This window comes from Pseudoliparis swirei, chromosome 24 (assembly GCF_029220125.1).
Source record: "Pseudoliparis swirei isolate HS2019 ecotype Mariana Trench chromosome 24, NWPU_hadal_v1, whole genome shotgun sequence".
Classification (NCBI taxonomy): domain Eukaryota; kingdom Metazoa; phylum Chordata; class Actinopteri; order Perciformes; family Liparidae; genus Pseudoliparis; species Pseudoliparis swirei.
This window is the reverse complement of record NC_079411.1, coordinates 25,446,556-25,471,254: the sequence shown is the minus strand read 5'-3', so window position 1 is coordinate 25,471,254 and position 24,699 is coordinate 25,446,556. Positions and strand designations below refer to the sequence as shown.

The 24,699-nt window shown below is 39.1% G+C and overlaps 2 protein-coding genes across 3 annotated transcripts; one reads left to right on the top strand and one right to left on the bottom strand.

Moving 5' to 3' along the window:
• Positions 1-3,297: 3,297 nt before the first annotated feature.
• On the top strand, positions 3,298-11,847 carry syce2 (synaptonemal complex central element protein 2). 2 transcript variants are annotated; one of them, XM_056410014.1, is made up of 5 exons: positions 3,298-3,717; positions 10,150-10,278; positions 10,580-10,653; positions 10,827-10,941; positions 11,136-11,847. In XM_056410014.1, the coding sequence occupies exons 2-5, from the start codon at positions 10,177-10,179 to the stop codon at positions 11,334-11,336; spliced, it is 492 nt and encodes a 163-aa protein (XP_056265989.1). In that variant the 5' UTR covers positions 3,298-3,717; positions 10,150-10,176; the 3' UTR covers positions 11,337-11,847. The 2 variants fall into 2 exon arrangements, with proteins under 2 accessions (XP_056265989.1, XP_056265990.1); XM_056410015.1 differs by lacking the exon at positions 3,298-3,717 and having other exon boundaries at positions 10,194-10,278; positions 10,552-10,653.
• On the bottom strand, positions 11,551-24,586 carry gcdha (glutaryl-CoA dehydrogenase a). The gene is given in 15 exon segments (XM_056410016.1): positions 11,551-12,225; positions 12,812-12,939; positions 12,941-12,970; positions 13,065-13,190; positions 13,592-13,695; positions 13,799-13,955; positions 14,276-14,480; positions 14,590-14,749; positions 14,751-14,761; positions 16,191-16,253; positions 16,550-16,611; positions 23,201-23,270; positions 23,384-23,416; positions 23,577-23,686; positions 24,270-24,586. Coding segments are annotated over 14 exon segments (1,326 nt in total). The 5' UTR covers positions 23,680-23,686; positions 24,270-24,586; the 3' UTR covers positions 11,551-12,151.
• Between the last annotated feature and the right edge of the window lie 113 nt (positions 24,587-24,699).

Below are 24,699 nucleotides of genomic sequence, written 5' to 3'. Positions count from 1 at the left end.
TCGGCTTAGTTCGTCTGTCAGAAACTTCTTCATCACAAGTCACATGACATATTGTCATTAAGCATGTCTTAAAGACATAAAAACATGGATGACCTGCAACTTCTTGATGTTAAACTCAGACAAAACCGAAGTAATTTTACTCGGCCCTGAGCACCTCAGAGATCAATTATCTGGTGATGTGGTTTCTGTAGACGGCATTGCCCTAGCATCCAACACCACTGTAAAGAATCTTGGTGTTATCTTTGATCGGGACTTGTCCTTTAACTCCCACGTAAAGCAAATCTCAAGGACTGCATTCTTTCATCTCCGTAATATTTCAAAAATCAGGCACATCTTGTCTCAAAAAGATGCAGAAAAATTGGTTCACGCGTTCGTTACTTCGAGACTGGATTACTGCAACTCCTTATTATCAGGCTGCTCTAATAAGTCTCTTAGGTCCCTCCAGTTGATCCAGAATGCTGCAGCTCGTGTTCTCACTAAAACTAAAAAAAGAGATCACATCACTCCTGCACTAGCTGCTCTGCACTGGCTCCCCACGACATGTGAAATTAGATGTTAAATAGTAAGTATAAAGAGGTGTGCAGGAGAAAGCTGCGTGTGCTCTAAAAACCCTCTATAGTCTCATGTTGGAACTATTATGGTCTGGTTTGTCCTTATCTAAACTTGCTTCATTCAGGAATGTTCTGTTTGCTCTCGGGAGCGTCGGTCGGTCTGCCAGTGTTGCAAAAAATGATCAAGAACAAAGCGGCCACTGTTTAGTCGGGGGACTGTAAATGACTTTATGCCATAAATTATAACTGTAGTTATACAATGTGGAAAAATGTGTTTTGTCTGATGCAAATTATTAAGTGTAGGCAGAATGGCATAACATGAGGATTATAGGTTACTGGTTTAATTTGGCTTTAGAGGGATAGGTTGAGCAAAATGACATCTTACATCATACGTGTCAAACTCATGGCCCAGGGGCCAAATGTGGCCCGCCACGTCATTTTATGTGGCCCGCGACGGCATGAAATAAATATGATGCCTTTTCTTAAAAAAGGGAGGAAAAAAAATCTTGTGCTTTTATTTTGACGGTCATTTTTTTTGCAGCGGACTGCGGTCTGTTCACGCTCCTTCATGCTGCGTTCATGCCAGAGGAGAGGCGAACCCTTGCGTTGCTTTACTAAATGTACTCGCGTGAGTTCAGTCGCCGGACTATTTGTCACGTTTTCTTCACTCGCACTTGAAGCGCCGGAGAGGGGGCGTGGCTTATCGTGGTATATAACAGTTCGTTACCACCGTCCACCACGGAAGAAATACACACTCTTTGTTCTGTTGAGAAAGTCCCACACACGTCGGACCATCAAGCCCTCGAGTCTGGGTTTATAATATAAATATTACATATGATATTATCCGTAGCCGCTCGCAGCTTCTCCAGGAGCTGCGTCTGGATGACGGCCGCTTCCAGACGATCGATATCCTCTGTAGGTTCTGATTTAACAGTATGACGTCAATGACGTCACGCGGAGCATTTGAACAGTCTCACGTACTTTTACCGCCCGAGTTTAAAAAATCAGCCCGAATGAGGCGCATTTTTCGCGTCCTGTCTTTCACGCGCCCGGCGGACATCCAGACGCGCGTGCGTGTGTGACCACATTGACTTTGTTTTAACAAACATCCCCAGTTCCCCGATTATGAATTCCTCCATCAGGTCATGTCAGTGGTCACTAAGGTTGAAGTGAGTGCTGCTTCATGTTGTTCAGTATTTATAATATAGTCAGAAGAAAAGTTAATGTTGAATCTGTGAATCTTTTTAAATTACCCTTGTTTAATTTATTTAGAGTTTGTGTATAAAAGCTGCTCCTCAAGACTCTGACTTGTAGAGCAGCTTTATGTGTCATAGGTTCAGTGAGTGAGACATGAATTACATCTTTTTAGGCTTTTAAAAACCAGACTTTTTTATTTCATGTTTATGCATGAAAGCACTGTTTAGACATGTTTTAAAGTCTGAAGTTACTGAGTAGTAATGTATGTTGTATTACCTTGTGTCCTTAAGATTCACTTGTTGGTTCATAATTGACTGTAAAAGGGAATATTACGACATAATTTTGTTGTGCATACTGTGATATTCTGAACTCTCAGGTTCAAACTGCACCATCTTTTCATTAAATACATTTGAGAAGTTAAAAATGTCCCTCGATTTAGGTCTCAGGGGTGATAGTGCGTCCCAAAGCCAGACCAGTAGAGAACCACAGCCCCAGACCAGTGGAGAACCACTGCCCAGACCAGTGGAGAACCACTGCCCAGACCAGTGGAGAACCACTGCCCAGACCAGTGGAGAACCACTACCCAGACCAGTGGAGAACCACTACCCAGACCAGTGGAGAACCACCTGTCTCAACTGTGACAAAGCTTTTCACAAAGTTAATGTAATAATGTTTGTTTGATCTTTGATAAAGTAATGTGGGTTAAAATAAATATAATGAAATTAAATAGATTTATTTTATATATTCAATACATTTGCATATATAGTTATACATTTATATAAGTACACCTAAATAAACAATAAACAAATGCAAAGACAGTTATTTAACAATATGTTCTGGAGTAGTTAGAATTATACCGTGTTAGTGACAACCGGCCCTTTGAGGGCAGCCATGAGGCGGATGTGGCCCTCGGTGAAAATGAGTTTGACACCCCTGTCTTACATGGACCCATTTTATGACCCTGGCTAATTTGTCTGAATTATGGAAAACTCTAATCCTTTTACACCCCTTAGTGTTCATATTAGTGTTGTTACGAGATGTGCCGACGCTTCGAAGCGTGTGTCGAGTAATGGAGGGGGCGTTTCCTCGAAGCGCGTATCGAGGCTTGCTTCATTTAGGGGAGGAGCCAAAAATGATGACGTCCGAAGCCTCGCTGCCCGGCTGTACCACGTGACTGCTTCGGGAAGTGGTTCAGATTTTGCCGGGAGGTTTGACAGCAATATAAACCCCTCAGGCTCCATTCAACATGTGGGTTGTTGGTTGAGAGTTTGGAGAGGTTAGAGAGAGATAGTTTGGAGAGTGAGGAGAGAAGGATAGGTGATAAGATGGAACTGTTGAGAAACTGTTATTTCTGAATAAAAATGAATAAAATGTCCCCTGTCCTGTAGCCTACATCACTGTCCAAGTTACACAAGCATATTCAGTCCCCTCTTCCTAGTTACACACACACTTTCACTGTCCTCTGCCTGCTTAAGCCCATGCCATTTTCCTAAAGCGACATAATAACATTATTACACAACCTGCCATATCATATGATACTACCATTTTGGGAACATTTACACACACAGAATACATTCAAAAAATATTTTATTATGCACGTGTGATAATTTATGCACAGAAATTATTTGGTCATACATCTTTGTAATTCATAGTCATTCCCAACAGCCATAACAGACACACAAATTCAATGCATCACATTATGTGGTTCAGATACAGTTGCCTGTGATTATACACTTGGCCAGTAGGTAGTTTCGTGAGCACATGAAGCTTCGAGAAATGAACCCTTTCTCGAACCAATTGGCTGAAGTGGTTCGATGCCTCATGAGGCTTCATCTCACCATCACTAGTTCATATCAACGCGCTTAATATGGGACTATCCTTTGCACAAGTCGTCTTTCCGCCTTTTCTCCTGACTGACCTGACAAGATGCAGCAAGATTAACGCCGACTCATACCAACTAAATGACTTGGTAAGTAACTATTTGTTTTTCATAGAAGAAATTAACCTCTTATTACTTTTTCCCCTTCTTTGTATTACTTTACTTGTTATTACTTTTGACTTTGTATTACTTTATTACCTTGTATTACTTTTGTATGACTTTTTTTACTTTTAATAATTGTTTTACTTTTTACAACTTTTCACTTTTTCCTTACTTTTTAAAAACTGTTTCATTACTTTTTTACTTTAGTACTTTTTTAAAACTTGTATTACCTTTTTACTTTTTAATGACTTTTTAATTACTTTTTCATTACTTTTTTACTTATTTCCTTTTTTAAAACTTTTTCATTACTTTTTAGTACTATTTATAACTTGTTTTACTTATTTCCTTTTTACTACTTTTTTACTTTTTCATTACTTTTTTACTCTATTATATTCTGGGCTGTTTGTGATTGATCCAATAATAGTGATATTGATCCAATAACAGCCTTAAATGAATGGTCAGATGATGTCAACTGACTGCACAGAAAGAAGAAAGCCTTGTGTGTGTTTGCACGTCACGTCAGGCAGACTGACGATGTCACCCTCCTGTATATTTAAAGTAGTTATATGCATGTAAATGTTTTCTCACCTGCAGGGTTGAATGGCCAAAAGAGTTTGCAGCAAGTAATACACTGTTTACATTCATGATTTTGAGTGGCTAAAACTGATCTTTTTGTATTCATCAGGTATCTGATGTGGCCCACGGTGACAATGAGTTTGACACCTCTGCTCTAACCCCTCTGAGGAGCTCCATATAGTTTAGTTTAGAGCAGCAATATCTCCTGGCCGAGGAAATATAAGTGAGAAAAAAAAAGCAACATTTAAATTGTGACACGTTGCTTTATGTCTAAAATATTTCCTAGAGGGAGATAATAAATGGGTCTAATTCTATCGTTGGATGTCTATTCAGAACCCAGCCTGGATCCACTGATAGTCGTCATATAAACAGAATAATGTGGATTTCAGAAATCCGGCCTCTCAGATTAGGCTGCTGCGGTCCGATTGTCTAATTCCGCGGCTCAAAAGTAATAAAAGGATGGCGTATTAAAGGCTGATCTGCTCGTCTAATCTTCTCTCCTTAATCCCCACCCCTCACTGAATAGAGGCACTCAGGGTGTCACGGATGGAAAGATAATTAAGACTCTTTTAAGACTGGCCTAAAAACCTTTTTATTCAGGAAGGCATTTTTTACCTTGAGTTAATTTATTGTCAGCTATTACATTCTTATTTTTTTTTTTTTATGGGTTGCTTTAACTATGTTTTAATCGGTTTTATTTGTTTTCACTACATGTATGGCACTCTGAGATTCTTTGAAGGAAGAGTGCGATAAAAATGAAATGCATTATTATTATAATTAAATAAAAAATACTTAAATAAAAGAATACAGGACTGTCTCAGAAAATTAGAATATTGTGATAAAGTTCTTTATTTTCTGTAATGCAATTAAAAAAACAAAAATGTCATGCATTCTGGATTCATTACAAATCAACTGAAATATTGCAAGCCTTTTATTCTGATTTATTGCTGATTATGGCTTACAGCTTAAGAAAACTCAAATATCCTATCTCTAAATATTAGAATATCATGAAAAAGTATACTAGTAGGGTATTAAACAAATCACTTGAATTGTCTAATTAACTCGAAACACCTGCAAGGGTTTCCTGAGCCTTGACAAACACTCAGCTGTTATAAATCTTTTTTTTAACTTGGTCTGAGGAAATCTTAAAATTTTATGAGATAGGATTTTAGAGTTTTCTTAAGCTGTAAGCCATAATCAGCAATATTAAAAGAATAAAAGGCTTGCAATATTTCAGTTGATTTGTAATGAATCCAGAATGCATGACATTTTTGTTTTTTTAATTGCATTACAGAAAATAAAGAACTTTATCACAATATTCTAATTTTCTGAGACAGTCCTGTATATCGTGTTACTACTTTTGTTTGCCTAGAGAGAGAAAGTAAATTATTAATTGTGTGCACATACAGAGAGAACATGTCGGGGCAGCGGCCACGTTAATGCGCTCACCTCCACTAACTGAATTAACTCCACCCTATTAGTTCGAAGGTCCATTCCTCCGATATGGGCCAACATTATATTTAGTACCAGACTCAGACTAACATTAGTGGACACAAATATTTATTTAACACAAGAACTCACGCTGCTCTTTGTATTCATAACCCAGGATTAGGGTTAGATGGGATTCTAGTCGGGTCTGTCGTATACATTTGGATTATTTGATGTTTCATATGGTCACAAACTCAACTCAACCCCATCTGGAATGTGTGGAATGAAGTAAAGACAAACGTAACGGTGACTGATGACCAATCGTGTTTCTGACTTGGCACACATCCACAGTGAAAGCTGTTCCCGTTTAGTTTTTGTCTTTTATCTCAGTTACTCCGACAAGACGTACATCCACTCATCAAAAGTCTGAATGAATATCCGTGCTCTCAAAGTCTCTGCCGGCTATGTTGGATGTTCCTGGATTTGTCAAACTCGCTCATTTTTTTACAAGATCTTCCCAGAAATTGTAACAATATTTCCGACACTTTTTAAAAACAGATCGGGGTCAAATGTGTCTCATGCACTGCTCTCTCTCGGGATTAGCCGATTGTTGGCCGGGCTTTTGACGCTATGGGAGCTGTGGAAAAAAGAAGGGATGTATGGGATGACGGAGATCAGAGGGCTGGACCTCGGGCTCTCTAATCGAAGAGGTATGGAGATGAGGACATCGTCCTGGTCCCACACGTGGAAGGCGTTCGGGTGGGAGTGGTTGAGGGCTGCAGGCGGCAGGTGCAGCGGGATGACTCCCTTTTTCTCTTTACTCAGGTCGTTCTCGTATGGCCCCAGTGTACAGTCTGTGGGGGCAGGGAAGAGGGTGTTTTCACATCAATATATATATATATATATGTATAACATAAAAATATATAAAAAAAGATATGTATATATATATATACAAAAAATAAATTAAAAACATTTATATTTAAACATATATATATTTTTAAATATACATTTTTAAATATACATATTTTTAAATATATTTTTTGTATATATATATATCTTTTTATATATATCTTTTTTATACATATATATATATATTTTATATATTAAAAAATCGGTATATATACAAAAAAATATATTTAAAAAATATGTATATTTAAAACGAATACATATATTTAAATAAAAAATCATTTTTAGCATAAAAAAAAATAGATATAAAAAATATGTATATTTAAAAATATATGTATATTTAAATTATATATTTTTGCATCTATATATATACACATGCTTCAAATATATGCTTTCATCTATCTATATACAGGACTGTCTCAGAAAATTAGAATATTGTGATGAAGTTCTTTATTTTCTGTAATGCAATTAAATAAACAAAAATGTCATGCATTCTGGATTCATTACAAATCAACTGAAATATTGCAAGCCTTTTATTCTTTTAATATTGCTGATTATGGCTTACAGCTTAAGAAAACTCAAATATCCTATCTCTAAATATTAGAATATCATGAAAAAGTATACTAGTAGGGTATTAAACAAATCACTTGAATTGTCTAATTAACTCGAAACACCTGCAAGGGTTTCCTGAGCCTTGACAAACACTCAGCTGTTATAAATCTTTTTTTTTACTTGGTCTGAGGAAATATTAAAATTTTATGAGATAGGAGTTTAGAGTTTTCTTAAGCTGTAAACCATAATCAGCAATATTAAAAGAATAAAAGGCTTGCAATATTTCAGTTGATTTGTAATGAATCCAGAATGCATGACATTTTTGTTTTTTTAATTGCATTACAGAAAATAAAGAACTTTATCACAATATTCTAATTTTCTGAGACAGTCCTGTATATATATATACATATCTTTTTATATATATCTTTTTTATACATATATATATATATTTTATATATTAAAAAATCGGTATATATATATATACAAAAAAATATATTTAAAAAATATGTATATTTAAAACGAATACATATATTAAAATAAAAATAATCATTTTTAGCATATAAAAAAAGATATAAAAAATATGTATATATTTAAATTATATATTTTTGCATCTATATATATACACATGCTTCAAATATATGCTTTTATCTATCTATATAGATTTATATATATATATATATATATATGTATTTACAAAACATGCCATTCCTTTTGGATAGATGGATAGATACTTTATCATATCCCCAAGGGGGAAATGTGTTTGTAGCAGCAGCAAACAAGGCTACAATATATACAATACAATAGCAGAGCAGGATATATTACATTTAAGAAAATTACGAGATTTAAAGAATCCATCTCTGATTCAACATGCGTCATGAATTAAGAGTACTGTATACATCAGCCTTAATATTTATCAAATCGAGCAAACATTCAAATTTCATTGGCTGATCCTGACCCAATGATGGACTGTAGCTATAAATAAATCCCTCAGCAAATTAAACTAACACCTACATTCACGTTCAAGTAGCAATTAAAAACTACATATTTGTGCCATTACCTGCTCTTTGTACACTGTTATGCAGTAAGTGGCACAAGGAGACAAACTTATTGAATCATAAAAAGGAGTTCTGGTATACAACTAATGTTGAATTCACTCGAGTACCTGTTATATCCAGCATGAGGTCTTTGATAAGGTGACCCACGATAGCGTAAGCCACAGCAACCAGAACGGCCACGAGGACGTAGAGGATAGATTTAGGGAGCTGGATGAGGTCCCTGGAGGGAGGCGTGTACTCCTCGTACAGAGGATCCACATTTTGAACCAAGGACTGGAATGAAAGTCCATCCTCGCTTGTGTAGTTAACGTTGTCCATATTCCCAGAGTAGGAGCATCCACTTCCTCCAATGAGTAGTCGTTATTTTTATTATAATATTTAAAAGCAAAACTGTTCCCAATTTGATTCTTCCACTTGCTCGGGTGTCGCTCCCTAAAACGAAGAGAGAAAGAGTCAAAGTGTACTCCCGAATAATAAAATAATATTGCTTATATTCTATCCTTTAACTAACTATAATAAAAGACAGATGGGAAGAGTGAAACCCCTTGACCAACATAACAACAGACCAGTGAATAAATTCACCCACCTGTCAAGACCAAGTTATTGCAGCTTCCAGATTAAACCCCATTTGGATCTCTGCAGTGGCGTTTCACGTCCCGCTTCATGTTTAATATCATGTTGAATTCATCAGTTCATCCTCCACCAGACGTCGGGACATGCCAGACAGCCTCTGTGCCTCCCTGCTGCGCACTTCATCCTCTCTGCAGAAATAATCCAGACTGTGGGCGGTGACAGAGAGAGAGGGGGAGAGAAGGAGAGAGAGAGAGGAAGGGAAGGATTACACTTCCAATCAAACGATCCCCCTCATCCCTTCCCATCCCACTCAGATTACTTAATCCACAGTCCTTGTAAAGGATGAACCAAATCTTTGCAAAAGCAATTCTAAATAGTTTTGACGTCATTGATACATAAATAAACATAAATCCTCCAGACTTCATGACTGGAATTGTTTAAATTAGATATTTGTCTCAACCCAGTAATATAATAATCTTTTTGGTCTCAGCAAAAAAGATGAAACATTTAGTTTTTCGGTACATAATCTAAATGTATTGGGTACTACGTTGGTTGAATTAGTAATTATTAGAGGAAAAATAACCCGAAAGCTGGCAATGTTGAGGTAAAGTTGTACTTGACTTTCCACGTTCTGCTATTTGCACCAACACGATTTACAGTAATCTCACAATATATTATTGTATATAAATGAGCATATTTCGGGGCTGCATAATGTTTGGTTTTTTTAACTACACGACTCTTGGTATTTGATTAGTATTTTTACATAAGACACAATGAGCATTATTACAGAGGTGTTGCTACTTCACTTCATCCCCAGCTGCTAACCAGGTGACCACACACCATCACTTAAACCACAAACTAGCTTTATACATTTGTTGTATGATTTTTAACCCAGTGAAGAACTAAAAGCATAACGCGTTATTTCGGCTTGTTTAACAACACGACAAACGAAAACTATCATCACATTAGCTCGCTAGCTAGCGAGCTAACGTGAAGCTAGCCGATAAAACAACCGTTACGTCACACTCAACGGCCACCGGACATTTGACTGAAGGCAACATTTTAAAAGCATTTGTTTGCAACACAATATAACTCCACAATTATAATCATTAGGTTTGTAAATGTGGAGCTAAAGGAAGTGTTACATGTTGGAGCCGTTAGCTCAAACCAGTGAGTCTGAGCTAACGTTAGCTAACTAAATGGAGGCATCTTTCGTCTTCTATGTTATATTATACTCAATGACAAGTAACGTTCACCTATATCTCTTCTCTTAACGAGCATTATTGGTGTATTATCACACCTTTGTGTGTGTTTGATTCTTTCCATTCAGATTGATCCTCGGGCAGTTCAAACCTAAATGGATTATTTCTTCGACGACCTCTCGCTGCCCTCCGCCTCACGGTCCTCCTCCAGGAGCGGACATGAAGAGCCTCAAATGACCGACAAGTCGATGCATATGGTATGTAAATAATAATAAGTACAGCAGTAAATAAACAAAATACTACTGCTGAAAAATGAGATGTTTTCGTCTTGTGAGTAGCTCTTGCACGTTCGGGCAACATCAACATTTTCTACATGCATGTCATGATAAATAATAGAATAATAGACCACGGTTTCCCCAAAGCTAACATTTAATTCCTCCAAGATTATAAATATATTTTATGGGGACTGTTTAATCATACTTGACCAGTTGATGTGTTTACTGTCAGCCCCCCTGGTGATGATGGAACAGTTGTTTTTCATTGTCCTTGGCAATACAGACAGGAGACGCCGACCCATCAAGAGGGATGTCCTCCAGCATGAGCATGACTGAGAGTGAAGAGCAGCACAGCAGGTACAGCTTCACCTACTCACTCCAATCCAGTCACTGAAGTGATCATTTGCAGAGGAGGTACTTTATTAAGTTTACTTGCCCAAGGATGATCAGTACTCTCCCGTTCCTCAGTAAATTTACCAGTTCGGGTTAACGCCATATTCAAACTGCATGTATGTCAATATCTATTGTAGCTCAAGTATAGATGACATCAGCAGGAGAGCTCAGGAACTAGTGGAAAAGATAAATAACAGCCGCACCACTGACCAGAAAGTGTTGGACAGCTTCCAGGAGAAGTTAATGGAAAAGGTACAACACTTGAGTTGTGCTTCTGGTCCACCGCTGTTACATGCTTACCAAATACTCTGGTCATGACTTTCCTTTTGGGCCTGAATGCAAATTGTAGAGTGACACCGTTGATTTGCTGTGTGTCTTGCAGTAAATGACGATGTTGTCCACGAATGTTCCAATGAACTGATTTTTAGCTCACGTTTGATTCCCAGGTGATGGAGATGTGTCAGCAGATGAAGGATCACATGTACACGATCTACGAAGAGAACAGCAACGAGATGCAGGTGAAGCTGCAGGAGTTGTCCGAGGTGCTGGAAAGCTGCACGAAGCTGAACAGTGAGCTCACAGAGGCCACCCAGGCGCTGGGAAGTCTCAGAGGGGGCCTGGCCATCAGCGAGACATCAGATCCCTGATAAACTCGCTATTGCTGTGATGTTTATATTGTTTTTTTTACTAGTTCCGAATTAGTCAATGTGTTCTTTAGCTTATTGTGTTGAGTATTCAGAATAGTTTACTTTTATCGAAATGCACGAGTGAATAAGATTACTCTTTTCCCAGACTGCGTCTTTGTTGTGAGGACAGTAGTGCACTTCACAGCTCATGATTGCAGTCAAAGAATACAAAAAGTACACCTGAAAACATGTTTTATATATATGTACAATTTCAGTATCTGTTGATACAATTAATAAAACTAACGAGAACAAAATAAACCTCATTATTCGTCTCTCAGGTGTCAGCACAGGTGATAATTGGCTCTTCGGACCGACAGTAACTTACATAATATGACATTAAATAAGAACAGAAGATAATTTAGATTTCTAATTTGGTATCTTTTACATATCTCAGCTACAGTCACTCGTATTGTATATTTCCACAAATTCAAAAGCCATTTATTTACATATTATCCATTTATCACAAAATAAACTGACTTAAAATGCCACAACTTTTACATGCACCATGCATAATCAGTGCCTGAAGTATATTTCAGACATCCTGATGTACAAATGTTACCGCAGTTGGACCCAATGCTTAAGTTAGGTTGACCTTACATGTTCACCAAAGATGACAGACGGAAGCAGAGAAGCTCCCGTCACAAGTGTGAAAACATATTAATGTAAATTATGTATCAGTGTATGAGGTAGATTAAGTGCACTTCATGTTTCTGCACGTAGGAGCTTGCCAAATGAGAAACAGATAGCACAGCACGAAATCACATCCAATTCAACCTTTACTTTTCAACAGTGAAAGACTGCAGTCCGGTGATCGCTCTGCCCAGGATCAAGGCGTGAATGTCATGAGTTCCTATAAACAACAATGAAAAAAAATACCATCAATAATTGGTTTGTCACAGTTGAGTTGTCAGTAAAAATCACAGTATTTTGTTTATAGGTTGATGTGGTATTTTACAAACCTTACTTAATAATAATAATATATATTTCTGTGATATACATATATATTTTACAAACCTTACTTAATAATAATAATAATATATATTTCTGTGGTATACATACATTTTTATATGTATATATATATATATATATATATGTATAAATACACATATATAAATATATATACACGTCACTGTAAACTATATATATTATTAAGTACGGTTTTACAAATATGTATGTATATCACATAAATATATATATTATTATTATTATTAAATAAAGTTCTTTTTAACCATGTGCTTAGTGTGAAGATGATCAAAAGTGGACATCGAGTTCTGAAATATGTCTCCCTTAAATCATCCTGTAGTAATCTATACACTGCTGGCCTCTAGTGGTAGATTTACATAATTTCTGATTTAAGTTTGAAATCATTTTCTCTGCAGTTATGCCATCCCGACGCTAACAATTAAAACTAGATGCACCCACTGGTGTGTGCCTACCCTCATAGGTGTTGACGGCCTCCAGGTTCATGACGTGCCGGATGACGTGGTACTCATCCGAGATGCCGTTTCCTCCCAGCATGTCTCTGGCTTGTCTGGCAATATCCAAAGATTTGCCACAGCTATTCCATGCGCATGGTGATCATATCGGGTGCTGCTCTATTTGGGTAAGAACAATAACAACATTTAAAGAAGACTTGTTTTGAGTAGAAGACAGGGACAGACATTTACAGACAGACGGAAGAAGACTCACTTCTTTTCATCAATAAGTCTTCCCAAGACCAGACATGACTGAAGCCCAAGGGTGATCTCTGTCAGCATGTCAGCCATTTTTTTCTGCATCAGCTGGTTCCTGACCAGTGGCACCCCAAACTGGATTCTGATTAGAGGGGAATCCAGGTGTGAAAAACTGGTTGCATCATTCCCAAGAAGCCTCCTGGCTGCACGAGCTCAAACGGCTTCTCACTCAATACTGAGCAAAGGGTCTGAATACTTATGACCATGTGATATTTCAGTTTTTCTTTTATAATAGATTTGCACAAATTTCTACATTTCTGTTTTTTTCTGTCAAGATGGGGTGCTGAGTGAACATTAATGAGAAATCCAATGAAATTTTTTTTATTTTAGAAAACGGCTGCAATTAAATAAAGAGTGAACAACTTAAAGGGGTCTGAATACTTTCCGTACCCGCTGTATATGGTGATTTATACAGTGTGGTTAACACTCATCTCCCTGGAGATAGCTAAGATCGCCCCGTACTGTCGACTGGGCGTCATGTACCTGTCCAGCGTGTACTGCCGGGCAGCGTGGAAGCAGAACTCAGCAGCTCCCAGAGCTCCCCATGCAATGCCATAGCGGGCGTTGTTCAGACAGCCAAAAGGACCCTGGTAGAAAAAAGTCAACAACAACAACAAAATGCCAGATTTAGGTACGGTCTATTATCTTTTGTTGGGAGTTGGAACTTGATCCGAGAGAGCAGCGAAGTACAGCTAGACCGGAGACGTTGCGCAGCAGGTTCTCCTGGGGAACTTCCACTTCATCCATCAGGATCATGTCGGTGGCGGACGCCCTCAGCGAGAACTTGCCTTCGATTTTGGGGGTGGCCAAACCCTTCATTCCACGCTCCAGGATGAGGTGAGGAACAAGAAAACACATTAATTGCATGATGACCCATTGAAGTATTACCAAATTATTTTTGAAAGTTTAAATTTAGTCGTGTTGATTGATCTAAAATGCATTCATTTAAATCCCCAGCAGTGGGCAGTAAGCAAAGTGCACATATAAACTAAAAAGGCAATACTGGGGCAGATTTTATTTGAAATATTCTGCTTTGCAGCAGTTCATTTGACATAATTCATTATTTTAATTCAATGAGTTTTCCTCAGTATATATAGACTCCTTTTACACGGATATAAACAAAACAAGCATATAATAGCATCTAAAACACTAATCTTTTGTCCAGCACTGGCGTCTGTATGTTTGTCCCATTCTAAGTTAAAAGGAGAAGACAAGGCATGTTGTATGTGTCTGTGGACCTACCAGGTCTTGGCTCCACTGATGGAGAAGGTGCCGCTGGATGAGTTGTATTTGGCCTTGGTCTCCATACCGCTGGGATCACTGCCGTGGTTGGGCTCCGTCAAGCCAAAGCAGCCCAGGATTTCTCCCCGAGCTGCGAGACAAATGACAACATGACGGACGATCTCAATACCGGTCTTTGCCATTTTTTTATTTATTTTTTTACAATGGCATGTATAAATTCAAAAAATGTCCCCTCTCACCGAGCCGGGGCAGGTACTTGTCCTTCTGGGCCTCGGTGCCATAAGCATTGATGGGGTGCATGACCAGCGAAGACTGGACACTCATGGAGGACCGATACCCGCTGTCCACCCTCTCAACCTCTCTGGCAATCAAGCCGTACGCCACGTAACTAGTGCCGGCAACAGCCGTACCCTGCAGGGTGGAATAAATGGCGGAAGTAATCCTCACCCCGACATTTAGAAAACACTTGTCAGGTGTTGTGGCTGGATTTCTTCCTTTTTGGTCCATTCTGACTAATCTCTTAACCTGATGCATATAAACTTGTATCTCTCTCCTATCTGACTGCTGGTGAGACGCCACAGGATACTCACCCACTGGACCTCAGTAATCAAACACCCACAGGACACAGAGAGTTTGGATCAGAGTTCAATTCACGTAGATTTATTTGTAACCAACAGTTTCACAAATAAACCTGGTCTGGGTCCGGTATTAAAGACAACGACCTCCCTCCACATCTGTCTTTCCCAAGCGCCGAACAAACACATTGACATATTATTTATACATCAGCCTCAATGCAGGTGCCGCCTCCGTCCACTCCCTCATTACATATTAGTTCTCGTCTCTCAGTGTGACTTCAGTGTGACCTCTGTCCCAGTCCAAGCTGGTTACTTTAAGGAATGTGGAGGTTTCTTGCTGACGTCTCCCCCCTCGTCTCTTCTCTTATCGTTATTGTGTCTGAGCCTCCTGGTCCTCTCTGCAGTCTCCTCTCTAACGGTTAAGACTGGAGCAGCACAAGGCCGCTGGGTCTGTCTATGTCTGGCGTTGTTGACCCTCGTCTGAGGGAGAGAGCTGTGTGTGTGTGTGTGTGCCCTCTCAATCATCTTTGTAGATGTCATTTAAGCCTAATATATCACAATGTAAAAGTTTAATACACCCTATGTATATATGTTGTGGAAGCACATAATTTGAAACATTTTACCCACCACAAAGGGAACAACAAAGAACTACTGCGGAACAAGAGATAAACCGTACTCATATACAGGACTGTCTCACAAAATTAGAATATTGTGATAAAGTTCTTTATTTCTGTAATGCAATTTAAAAAACAAAAATGTCATGCATTCTGGATTCATTACAAATCAACTGAAATATTGCAAGCCTTTTATTCTTTTAATATTGCTGATTATGGCTTACAGCTTAAGAAAACTCTAAAATCCTATCTCATAAAATTTTAATATTTCCTCAGACCAAGTAAAAAAAAAGATTTATAACAGCTGAGTGTTTGTCAAGGCTCAGGAAACCCTTGCAGGTGTTTCGAGTTAATTAGACAATTCAAGTGATTTGTTTAATACCCTACTAGTATACTTTTTCATGATATTCTAATATTTAGAGATAGGATATTTGAGTTTTCTTAAGCTGTAAGCCATAATCAGCAATATTAAAAGAATAAAAGGCTTGCAATATTTCAGTTGATTTGTAATGAATCCAGAATGCATGACATTTTTGTTTTTTTAATTGCATTACAGAAAATAAAGAACTTCATCACAATATTCTAATTTTCTGAGACAGTCCTGTATTCTGTCGGACGATCATAATAAAATATATTATTGTTTCTGTTTACCTTTAATAGTTGGGCCTAAAACACCCAGTTCTCCCATCTCTGAGACGATCTCACGGTGGAAATCTGTGGCACGGTGCATGAAAAATAGAAAAACAGACAATTAAATATTTATAAGAAAAAAAAACATGTTTGGACATTGAGAAAAGAAGTGAGTAAAGACAACTAAATATATTCTTTGAACTTGACAGATGTTCATCCTATATGGGCATTTTTAAACTAAAACAACATAAACATTCACAATGGGCCCGTTAGTGTTTGTTCATGCGGCAGCTCAGAGGAACTCAATTTGGACCAGAGCTGTTTCCTAGCAACAGAAGGGCAATGAAACCTTCGACAGACAAAATCCTGTGTGTTCTCACGTTCATTTCTGTTGGCCATGAGGACGCGGGGCATGAGTTTTTCCTGGCAGTAGGATCTCCTCCTCCGTCAGTTGACCCTCCAGATTCAGGGCGTCCCGCCAGTTGAACGGCACCTTGGCTGAGGGTCAAAGCATGTCCACAGACACATGCGGTGGTTATGTCACCGTGACATGTGAAAAATGTGTGAGGGAATCTGAACACACCAGGTTCAACTTATTCCAAATTAACTTACGTGCCTTTGCAGGCTTTTGGATTTCTTCAACATCTAAAAAAAAAGGAAGAAAATGTAGACACATTGGAATATTTATCTCTTTTCATCTTCTTTGAGTTTGTTTTCCCCTTTTGCACAACAGGGAAGTGTGTTTCCTTCATCAATGGTATAATTTCCCTGAAGACAAGTATTTTACCATTTCAAATAATAGAAAAGTACCGTTGATGGCCGTAGCAGCGGTGCCCTGGGCTCTGGATGCAGTGACAGCAGCACATATTTGGCTGTTGTTGAGCAGACGGGTGACAGCGCCTCTGAGAGCCATCTGTTTACTGAATGAAGAGGAAAAGGAGATGAAACATATTTTTTAAGTAGGTATAGTGAAATGGTTTAAATCCAAAATAAATAAATCGAAAATAGCTTTATGCCCGTTATAAATATACCAGAATGAGCTATATAAACAAAATAAGTCACACACACACAACATAGTAAATATGGTTCAAGTTAAACGGTGAAGAAGTGAACAGTGCACATGTAACAGTGTATTGGATGTTGACATATATGCCCTTGGTTGAAGCACATTCAGGGTTAATATTCCATTGTTATGCAACATAATTGTAGGTTGAGTTGTCAAGTCAGTGAAAATCAGGTAAAATTACCAACATATAATAGACATTGTGCTACAATTTCCGTAGCCTAATAGTGATTTATATTTGTTTTATAAAACACACTTTTAGCGTTTGAGCATCAATTATTATTATAATCACTACATGCATGACTTAGAATAGTGGTGTTGTTATTGATTAGGCACCGGGTTATATTACTATATAAAATGATAACTGTCTAATGTTAAGACACGAATATGAAGTCCCAAACTACAAAACACTAAATCCTCAACAAACTTGTCTACGGTACCCTTTCTCTTCCTTTATGCAACGATCTGAAGACTTGAAGCGGGGAGGTTGAGGCTATAGAAAGTTACTTAAATAACGTGTCGCCTGTTCTGACGTCACAGGGATACGTAACGCGAAACCTGCGAGCTCGCGCGCGCTCCATGACAGGTGAGGGCGAGACACACTTGGGGGGCAACGCTCGACCTATAGTTGTGCAACGCACGGAAAGTTGTGCAACCGACGTTGCTCCACCGTCTACCGGAGTGGATGGTTGATTGGAGCGAATTTACGCGGGAGTTTGTCTGAAGCTGCTTCCGGTGGCGTGCACAACGTGTGATTGTAGTCGGTGTGTGAATGTATTTACTAACTTATTTCCACACCCAAAATGGCGCATATGGATTGACTTGTGGAGCGTCGGCCACGCCCTCTCAGCCCATTGGCTGGTCAAATCAGGAGCAGGGGCGCTAAATGCCATGTGTGTCACTTTGTTATGCCCCCAACTTTTGTAAGTGACACGTGCTCCTGATTATGGAAACCCATTTCTGACACTGAGAAAAAAGTCATAATTATGAGTTACTATATTGAATACTATCTCATAATTATGACTTAGCATCTCATTATTATGAGATACTATCTCATAATTTTGACTTGCTATGTCATAATTATGACTTAGCATCTCAGAATTATATAGTAAGTCGAAATAATGAGATAGTACCTCATATTTATGAGATAGTTCGTCGGAATTATGAGATAGTATTTTATAATTATGAGATAGTAAGTCATATCATGAGATGCTAAGTCCTAATTCTGAGATACTATCTACTGTAACAGGATCCTAATCTTTTTCTGACAGTGTTGGAAATGGGCTTCCATACCTGATAGGAGGAGCCAGCTGACTATATCAATAATATTAATCATATAATGTGGGGGTAATGGGGTGTTTACCGGTTGTGTGCTAATATTGAGAGAAAAACCAATGTATGGTTGGAAAAGAAAGCCACTGAAATGTTTTTTAATTGTTTGTTATGACCATCAGCTTGCATTTTAATGAGAAAATACATAACCTTTCTCAATGTAACTCGCTATTGTTACTATTTTTCTCTGTCTGTCAGTTTATCTACGTCGACTTTACAAAGAAGCATGTTACCAGGAAGTTCGGTCCCGTGCACCTTATTTAAATGTATGTTTGACTCACCGACTGACACTTTAAATGTGTGCAATGCTCTCATGATTTCCTGAAGAAACTTGATAACATTTCATACCTTTTAAATTATTACTGGCACACCTGACACCTTTGTAGCCAGAGGAGGGGCAGAGCAGTCACCTGTCTGTCACAGTTCACCATCTAGCCAGTAAAGTTATTTATTTTTAAAACATGTGTCTCCTAAATTAACTGTATACTTTAATTGATCTGCTAATGAAACATATTAATTACTCTCATATATAAACAATATTTCCCACTGAGTCGTGGACCCTGGGCTGCTGTGGTGTCAGACCACCATATCAATAAGTAAATGTAACAAGACAACATTCTAAACCTCCAATAAACAAAAGGCTGGGGGGGGGGGGGTGCTAGTGAGAGGTGAGTGTGCTCACCTGTGTGCGCGCATCACGGCTGAGCGATGCGCGCGCCACGGAGCGGAGCAGCGCGTGCGCTCTGATCGCTCTTTTAATGAAGTATAGATACAAAAAAAACTGCCCAGCAGTTTTTTTGCGCCCCCCTCTAAATGGCGCCCTAGGCGGCCGCCTATACCGCCTGTAGGAAAAACCGCCCCTGAGTGTTTGAGATGTGGAATGTATTATTAAATTGTTCAGATCAGCATTGTAAGGTGTATTGTTACTCAATACTTAACATACTTCTGAGTAGAAATCAAAGTATAAAGGCATGAAAATACTTAATAGACAAACAGCTCTCGATTGTCATGTATTTCATGCGCTCTTTTCTTTATTGGGTTCACTTTCTCTCACACAACCGCATTAATAGGGTTAAAATAAGAATGTAATAAATGACACACTCTGATTTGGATTTTCATAAAAAAGGAAAATCAGTCATTTCAATCGTCTTTCTAAATGCACGAAGTGTAAAGTAGAAACACATTTGTCTACGGATGCTCTGTGCACATTCCACTGAAGTAGCGGAAAGCCAAATATGTTTTGTTCCACTCAGACGCCCTCTGATTGGCTGTCGCAGCTGTCACTCCCATCGGCTCCGCTCTCTGATTGGCTGCCTCTCCTCTCCGAGAGCCTAGAATGCGCCGTGCTTCAGTTGGGCTCGGGGAGGTCTCTCTCTCTCTCCTCTCTGGAACTGTTATTGATGCTTTCCCCCCTCGACATGTCCCCGGTAACCGTGCTGTCTAACGTCTAGCACCGAGGAGCCGAGCCAGTGTGTGAGAATGGAGCCGGAGGACAAAAAACCGGACCCCAAATACGGTAAGCACAAGGTTTTTATTTGCAGTTTTCTTCGCGATCTTTGATTTCCCACTTAACGAGCGAATACATGGAAACAATGACTGCGAGAGATGGATGGGTGTGGACCTCATGCAGATCTGGGAGTCATCTTTTTTTTCTTTTTTCGAACGAGTTCTCATCTTTCCTCTCAGAAAAAAACCGCATTTAACCATAATCTTTAATGTTTTATTCGATAATAACACTGAATGAAAGCAAAAAGCTGCAAACTGGGTGGTTTTATTGGGCTAGTTTGCCGTATTTTTAACAGCCTGTGCTGCCAAGCTTTAAATGAAACTAAACTACACACCTTAATCTTGTTGTTTATTGTTGGTTATATGGCTCAATGTTACTGAAGAAAACAGGCTGATAAGAGAGGTATGTTGCTATCCAGTCAAACAAGGCTTGTCTTCATGCTCTGATTAAATCAGCTTCATATTCTGATTATTCTGTACTGCAGGAACACGCCCTCAACGTTTACTGGGTTTTCTCATGGGCGTAAAAAACATATGCTGGTTTGTATCTTGACATATGGCTATATCCATCCTAATTCCTTCAAAAAATTATGCATTTTTCTTGTGTTCAATTTGTTTCCTCTCTTTTTTACTTGCATGTACATATTATGGAAAAATCATCCTCTATAAGCAGCCACAGGCATGACTCATTGATGATTATTATGTGTGTCACACATGCATTTCCTCAACTCAGCAGCCTGACGCCGTCTCCTTGTGTCTGGTCTGGGTTGTTGTTCCTATGGACTGTTGAGTCATGAAGTTTTTGTGACCAATTAATACACGTCCGCGTTGTTACACGAGAGGGTGGCCACAGCTCAAAAGCAATGCCGCGGCCTAAGAATTTAATTCGGAAGATGACACTAATCGCAAATTATTCCTTCTTTCACAACGTAAGATGCTCCCAACAGCCCACACCCTGAAGTGCACGTCCTCACTAGTCAATCCATAGAGCTCCCATGTGGAACATATCCTTTTTCACCAAATCAACTCTCCTCTGCTCTCCTCCCCCCCACAACAGCCCTTTTAAAGCGCAGATAAAGGATTTCACGATGCAAACACACAATACACATTCTCTTAAACAGCAGTTTTTATGAGCGCAGTTGGACCTGTGAGCCGTCCCATGGTTGCCTACAGTTGCAAAATCCATTTCCCCTGTCTAGGCTGGTGTGCACGCAGACAGGCTGCAGCCTGCAATGCACACCGACTCAGCAGACACAGTCGAGAGGCTTCCAGTCAATATTAAGCTGGCACACACTCAGAGGCATTACAACACACACTTGCATGAGCACACAAAGAGACAGTGCGCTGTGAAGTGTTTGACAATGATCGCTTCTGTTGGTTTTGGGGAAATCTGACTAACTGTTGCTGTTTGATCCAAGCGGCTTCTGTGAGGAGTAAAGCAAGACGGTGATCTGAGCCGGTGGTTGTCAAGTATTTATCTCCACAAAAAGAGACTTTAATGTGTTTCTTCCTTGTAAGGCCAGATACCTCATCAGTAGGAGTTGTGTTGAAGCGGTAACAGCTGCCAGATACAGAAGTACAACAGGAGTGAAAACATTAGTTTCTATCTGAAGGCTTGAAACTAGAAATAAAAGAAGTGTCGCACCCTGGCCCTTATAATAATATCATAAGGCGAGGGTTACAATAAAGAGATGCATGTGGAGCCACACCTGTTACAGTCATCAGTGTGCATAACTTTTGAGGATTCCAACTGGGATGATACTATTGTCAGGAATATGTCGTCATAATGTCTCCTTTCATGGACAGTCAGCATGTACACACACTCACGCAACCACAGTAGCCACTTACCCATTAAGGTAGCCCCTCTGGGCCCATTAGTGAATCACATCATGACCACTTCCTTACACTCATACACACACACACACACACACAAGACTAGAAACACATAGCATATTGGCCGCAGAAGCAGAGACTGAACTGTATTATTGCACTTTTAACACTCACATTTGTTCCATATCATTTAAAAAATATGTATTTTCTGGTTTTACTAAATTCCGGTAACATCAACAAGGTTCCGTAGACGTCCTGAACTGCATTTGGACCTGAATGCAGACTGAGATTCTCTGGCAGGCCCTGTGGGTTTCCCACCATCTGTGCCCCAGTCGCCTCTAAATTAAGAAAGAAAATACAATCATCTGCAATGTTTACACCTTTAAAAAAATTTTTAAAAAATCCGATGCGGTTGCCATGTACCGAGACTAACGCCGGTAAATCACAATCTCGTTATTTGCCGATTACGAACGAGACTGTTTACGAGGCGTTTGGCATCTGTACGCAGCATATTTGGGCTGGAATGATGAAATTTCTGCACAATCAGAGATTGTTTTGTGGCACAAAGCGTTCAAAGAGCCGCCTGCTCCTCCAGCTCTAATGGAGCTGTGTCTCAGCAGATGGGCCGTGAACATGAAAGACTGATGGGAAAAATATTTTAATGTTTATCCACTTGAGGAAAGAGAAGCTGTAAGCCATAATCAGCAATATTAAAAGAATAAAAGGCTTGCAATATTTCAGTTGATTTGTAATGAATCCAGAATGCATGACATTTTTGTTTTTTTAATTGCATTACAGAAAATAAAGAACTTCATCACAATATTCTAATTTTCTGAGACAGTCCTGTATTCTGTCGGACGATCATAATAAAATATATTATTGTTTCTGTTTACCTTTAATAGTTGGGCCTAAAACACCCAGTTCTCCCATCTCTGAGACGATCTCACGGTGGAAATCTGTGGCACGGTGCATGAAAAATAGAAAAACAGACAATTAAATATTTATAAGAAAAAAAAACATGTTTGGACATTGAGAAAAGAAGTGAGTAAAGACAACTAAATATATTCTTTGAACTTGACAGATGTTCATCCTATATGGGCATTTTTAAACTAAAACAACATAAACATTCACAATGGGCCCGTTAGTGTTTGTTCATGCGGCAGCTCAGAGGAACTCAATTTGGACCAGAGCTGTTTCCTAGCAACAGAAGGGCAATGAAACCTTCGACAGACAAAATCCTGTGTGTTCTCACGTTCATTTCTGTTGGCCATGAGGACGCGGGGCATGAGTTTTTCCTGGCAGTAGGATCTCCTCCTCCGTCAGTTGACCCTCCAGATTCAGGGCGTCCCGCCAGTTGAACGGCACCTTGGCTGAGGGTCAAAGCATGTCCTGAACACATGCGGTGGTTATGTCACCGTGACATGTGAAAAATGTGTGAGGGAATCTGAACACACCAGGTTCAACTTATTCCAAATTAACTTACGTGCCTTTGCAGGCTTTTGGATTTCTTCAACATCTAAAAAAGGAAGAAAATGTAGACACATTGGAATATTTATCTCTTTTCATCTTCTTTGAGTTTGTTTTCCTTTTGCACAACAGGGAAGTGTGTTTCCTTCATCAATGGTATAATTTCCCTGAAGACAAGTATTTTACCATTTCAAATAATAGAAAAGTACCGTTGATGGCCGTAGCAGCGGTGCCCTGGGCTCTGGATGCAGTGACAGCAGCACATATTTGGCTGTTGTTGAGCAGACGGGTGACAGCGCCTCTGAGAGCCATCTGTTTACTGAATGAAGAGGAAAAGGAGATGAAACATATTTTTTAAGTAGGTATAGTGAAATGGTTTAAATCCAAAATAAATAAATCGAAAATAGCTTTATGCCCGTTATAAATATACCAGAATGAGCTATATAAACAAAATAAGTCACACACACACAACATAGTAAATATGGTTCAAGTTAAACGGTGAAGAAGTGAACAGTGCACATGTAACAGTGTATTGGATGTTGACATATATGCCCTTGGTTGAAGCACATTCAGGGTTAATATTCCATTGTTATGCAACATAATTGTAGGTTGAGTTGTCAAGTCAGTGAAAATCAGGTAAAATTACCAACATATAATAGACATTGTGCTACAATTTCCGTAGCCTAATAGTGATTTATATTTGTTTTATAAAACACACTTTTAGCGTTTGAGCATCAATTATTATTATAATCACTACATGCATGACTTAGAATAGTGGTGTTGTTATTGATTAGGCACCGGGTTATATTACTATATAAAATGATAACTGTCTAATGTTAAGACACGAATATGAAGTCCCAAACTACAAAACACTAAATCCTCAACAAACTTGTCTACGGTACCTTTTCTCTCTTCCTTTATGCAACGATCTGAAGACTTGAAGCGGGGAGGTTGAGGCTATAGAAAGTTACTTAAATAACGTGTCGCCTGTTCTGACGTCACAGGGATACGTAACGCGAAACCTGCGAGCTCGCGCGCGCTCCATGACAGGTGAGGGCGAGACACACTTGGGGGGCAACGCTCGACCTATAGTTGTGCAACGCACGGAAAGTTGTGCAACCGACGCTGCTCCACCGTCTACCGGAGTGGATGGTTGATTGGAGCGAATTTACGCGGGAGTTTGTCTGAAGCTGCTTCCGGTGGCGTGGACAACGTGTGATTGTAGTCGGTGTGTGAATGTATTTACTAACTTATTTCCACACCCAAAATGGCGCATATGGATTGACGTGTGGAGCGTCGGCCACGCCCTCTCAGCCCATTGGCTGGTCAAAT

What these genes read in the sequence shown, in the direction of transcription:
- syce2 (XM_056410014.1), top strand. Translation starts at nt 10,177, where the DNA reads ATGGATTATTTCTTCGACGACCTCTCGCTGCCCTCCGCCTCACGGTCC. An exon ending in CCGACAAGTCGATGCATATG is followed by an intron (nt 10,279 to 10,579) that starts GTATGTAAATAA and finishes TTGGCAATACAG; the next exon opens with ACAGGAGACGCCGACCCATC. An exon ending in AGGAGAAGTTAATGGAAAAG is followed by an intron (nt 10,942 to 11,135) that starts GTACAACACTTG and finishes TTTGATTCCCAG; the next exon opens with GTGATGGAGATGTGTCAGCA.